Here is a 4,040-nt window from a genome sequence, read left to right on the forward strand (position 1 = left end):
GAATGGAAACCATGTGTTTGATGTTGTTGATACCTTTCCACCTATTCCACTCCAGCCATTACCACGTGCCCGTCCTCCCCAATTAAGATGCCACCAACATCCTGTGGCGTACACACACAAAAACATTGTTGACCATTTAGGTTTGAAATAAATAAAAAAATCAACAAATAAATCACATAATATTTAATAGAAATACGTTTAATTAGTTTTTCAATGAATAATATATCGATAATTGTGCACATTTTCCTTCACATTCGCCCAAATTCTTCACTTACAAAGTAAACAGGACGGAACTCTTATTCTGAAGGATTCCAAAAGTCCGTGACCCAGAAGTACTTAGGTATTCTTGCCTGCTTCACAGCGGTATCACTGAGGAAGAAAGAACAGAACGCGACTGGAGTGAAGAAAGGAACCTACTTGCTAGACTACAACAACAACATTGACAGCACCTTCAAATATGGTACAACATTTTTTATGAATATTTTTATTAACATGACATGTTTTGCCTCATGTAACTAGTTTAATAATAGTTATGTAAAGGGTTAGATACGTGACGGAAACGACAGCAAATATCCATTATCAACCCATCGCACTTTACGTAAGCTTGCTAGGTAACGTTACGCTAGCTCTCGATAACCCTTCCTAAAGGGGTTTCAGCGGTTACATTCGCCCGCATTTAACTCCATGTGAACCACAATTCCGACGCTGTGTTTTAATGTTTAGGAAAGGCAATCATCGATTTCAAACCTGTTTTCGAAGCATACGCTGATATCTCCCTTATCTTTTATATCAGGAAGAGTCTTTCAAATAAAAATCATAGCTACAATTAAAATCAAATTTTATTTGTCACATGCGCCGATTATAACAGGTGTAAACCTTACAGTGAAATGCTTACTTACAAGCCCTTTAACAATGCTTTAAGAAGTAAAAAAAAAAACGTGTTAAGTAAAATGTAGATAAGTAAGTAAAATAAATAAATTAAAGTAACAAATAATTAAACAGTAAAATAAGAATGAGGCTATATACAGGGGTACCGGTACAGAGTCAATGTGCAGGGCACCGGTTAGTCGGGGTAATTGAGGTAATATGTAGAGTTAAAGTGACTATGCATAGATAAACAGAGAGTAGCAGCAGTGTAAAAGAGCGGTCTGGGTAGCCCTTTGATTAGGTGTTCAGAAGTCTTGTGGCTTGGGGGTAGAAGCTGTTAAGAAGCCTTTTGGACCTAGACTTGGCGCTCCGGTACCACTTGCCGTGCGGTAACAGAGAGAACAGTCTATGACTAGGGTGGCTGGAGTCTTTGACAATTTTAGGGCCTTCCTCTGACACTGCCTGGTATAGAGGTCCTGGATGGCGGGAGGCTTGGCCCCAGCGGATGTACTGGGCTGTACGCACTACCCTCTGTAGCTTTTGAGGATCTGAGGACCCATGCCAAGTCTTTTCAGTCTCCTGAGGGGGAATAGGCTTTGTCGTGCCTTCTTCACGACTGTCGTAGTGTGTTTGGACCATGATAGTTTGTTGATGTGGACACCAAGGAACTTGAAGTTCTCAACCTGCTCCACTACAGCCCTGTCGATGAGAATGGGGCGTGCTCTGTCCTCCTTTTCCAGTAGTCCACAATCATCTCCTTTGTCTTGATCACGTTGAGGGAGAGGTTGTTATCCTGGCACCACACGACCAGGTATCTGAACTCCTCCTTATAGGCTGTCTCATCGTTGTTGGTGATCAGGCCTACCACTTGTGTCAAAAGCAAACTTGATGATGGTGTTGGCGTCGTGCCTGGCAATGCAGTCATGAGTGAACAGGAAGTACAGGAGGGGACTGAGCTCGCACCCCTGAGGGGCCCCGTGTTGATGATCAGTGTGGCAGATGTGTTACCTACCCTTACCACCTGGGGAAGGTCTGTCAGGAAGTCCAGAATCAAGTTGCAGAGGGAGGTGTTTAGTGCCAGGGTCCTTAGCTTAGTGGTGAGCTTTGAGGGCACTATGGTGTTGGAACGATGAGCTGTAGTCAATGAATAGTATTCTCACATAGGTGTTTATTTTGTCCAGGTGGGAAAGGGCAGTGTTGAGTGCAATAGAGATTGCATCATCTGTGGATCTGTTGGGGCGGTATACAAATTTGAGTGGGTCTAGGGTTTCTGGGTTGATGTGAGCCATGACCAGCCTTTCAAAGCACTTCATGGCTACAGAGTTGTGCTACGGGTCGGTAGTCATTTAGACAGGTTACCTTAGTGTTCTTGGGCAGTTTTGTAGCAGTTTTGCACAGATCCACAATTTGTGTGCCTCCAGTTGACGAACTACACTTACACACGTGTTCGGAGCACGCTAGATACAGTAGCCAATTATCACAGTTGGCCGACTACGTCTTCCGTCTGTTTTCCATAAACCAGCGATGTTACATGTGGATATGGCCATGTGGGAACACTGACCCTATAAACGTGTGTAGTAATTTAAGCTTTAGTTTTTTAGTAAATTATTTATTTCTGAAGATATATTGCTTATATTTCCAAAAACATACCGCAAGCGATGCGTGTTAATGTTTAGAGCAAGCTTCAAGGCTCTTAACAAAACTTCCCCAGTCAGAAGATACTATCATCAATAGTCGCTAAAGTGGTTAGCTTCTATGAATGCGGTAACATTATGTTGACTGTCTTGAGGGTCTTGGTCAGATGAGTGTGCTAAAGCTGCTTGCTATAGCATAAAGATTTAGTGCCGTTTTATTTTCTCCCCTAAACAGGCAGAAGTTGAGGAGACACTAAAGAGAATTCAAACTCACAAAGGTGTAATTGGAACAATAGTTGTTAATGCCGAGGGTAAGCAATACAATCCCATGCCTACATTCTCTTATAGGAGCTGTACCTATAGCCACAAATATGTGGAGACAATTTTACACTTTAGACATACCATTTGAATGTATCTAGCAGGCTAACTAATCAGTGCTACTCTCATCACCTCTACTAAAGTTGATCCGATGTGTTGGTCTTTCTCAGGTATCCCAATCAGAACTACCTTAGACAACTCCACTACGGTGCAGTATGCTGGTCTGCTGCACCAGCTCACTATGAAAGCCAGGAGCACAGTCCGAGACCTCGACCCTCAGAACGACCTGACCTTCCTCCGCATCCGCTCCAAGAAGCATGAGATCATGGTGGCACCTGGTGAGTGAAGCAGAGGTGGTTCAGGTTCTCGAGGGAGGCCCAGACCCATGTGAACATCAATATATCTGACATATCGATATTGTGCGGTTCATTTATTAACTATTTCATTAATTGTTTAAGGTAAAGTTAATAAAACACATTCAGTGAAATGTAATGAGACACATTCAGTGGTTTTACAGTTTGTTTTCTCCTCTCTCTTCCAGACAAGGAGTATCTATTGATAGTCATCCAGAACCCCAGTGAATAGCCCCAGGATGTTCCTGTGAGAGTCAGGCTGTAGCTCCTCACACACTAGTCTTTCTCAACAACATATGTTTTGTTTAGCTGAACCACACTTTTTGCTTTCTTTGTATTTTCTTTTTTGTCTACTTTTTTTAAACTCTGCAATATGATGCCTTACTCTATATACTAATTATCTTCCTTAGCTATTGTCATCAATTCAAAACAATAAACAAGGATGACATAACAATTGTATGTCTGGATGTTCTTTTTTCCCTGTTCCCGACGTCCACACCTGTATGATATGAATATTTATTTTATTTCACCTTTATTTAACCAGGTAGGCCAGTTGAGAACAAGTTCTCATTTACAACTGCGACCTGGCCAAGATAAAGCAAAGCAGTGCGACAAAAACAACAGCACAGAGTTACACATGGGATAAACAAACGTACAGTCAATAACACAATAGAAAAATCTATGTACAGTGTGTGCAAATGTAAGGAAATAAATAGGCCATAGAGATGAAATAATTGCAATTTAGCATTAACACTGGAGTGATAGATGTGCAAGTAGAGAACTGGGGTGCAAAAGAGCAAAAAAAATAATATGGGGATGAGGTAGTTGGGTGGGCTATTTACAGATGGGCTGTGTACAGGTACAGTGA

The 4,040-nt window shown here is 41.8% G+C and overlaps 1 protein-coding gene across 1 annotated transcript; it reads left to right on the top strand.

Annotated features, from left to right (window-relative positions):
* Positions 1–318: 318 nt before the first annotated feature.
* On the top strand, positions 319–3,626 carry LOC106561331 (dynein light chain roadblock-type 2). The gene is made up of 4 exons (XM_014125175.2): positions 319–460; positions 2,737–2,812; positions 2,990–3,157; positions 3,361–3,626. The coding sequence occupies exons 1-4, from the start codon at positions 458–460 to the stop codon at positions 3,402–3,404; spliced, it is 291 nt and encodes a 96-aa protein (XP_013980650.1). The 5' UTR covers positions 319–457; the 3' UTR covers positions 3,405–3,626.
* Positions 3,627–4,040: the final 414 nt, after the last annotated feature.

The sequence above is a fragment of the Salmo salar genome, chromosome ssa10, assembly GCF_905237065.1.
Source record: "Salmo salar chromosome ssa10, Ssal_v3.1, whole genome shotgun sequence".
NCBI classification, from domain to species: Eukaryota; Metazoa; Chordata; class Actinopteri; order Salmoniformes; family Salmonidae; genus Salmo; species Salmo salar.

Coding starts and splice junctions, on each gene's coding strand:
- LOC106561331 (XM_014125175.2), top strand. Junction 2,813..2,989: donor AATAGTTGTTAATGCCGAGG/GTAAGCAATACA, acceptor GGTCTTTCTCAG/GTATCCCAATCAGAACTACC. Junction 3,158..3,360: donor TGAGATCATGGTGGCACCTG/GTGAGTGAAGCA, acceptor TCTCTCTTCCAG/ACAAGGAGTATCTATTGATA.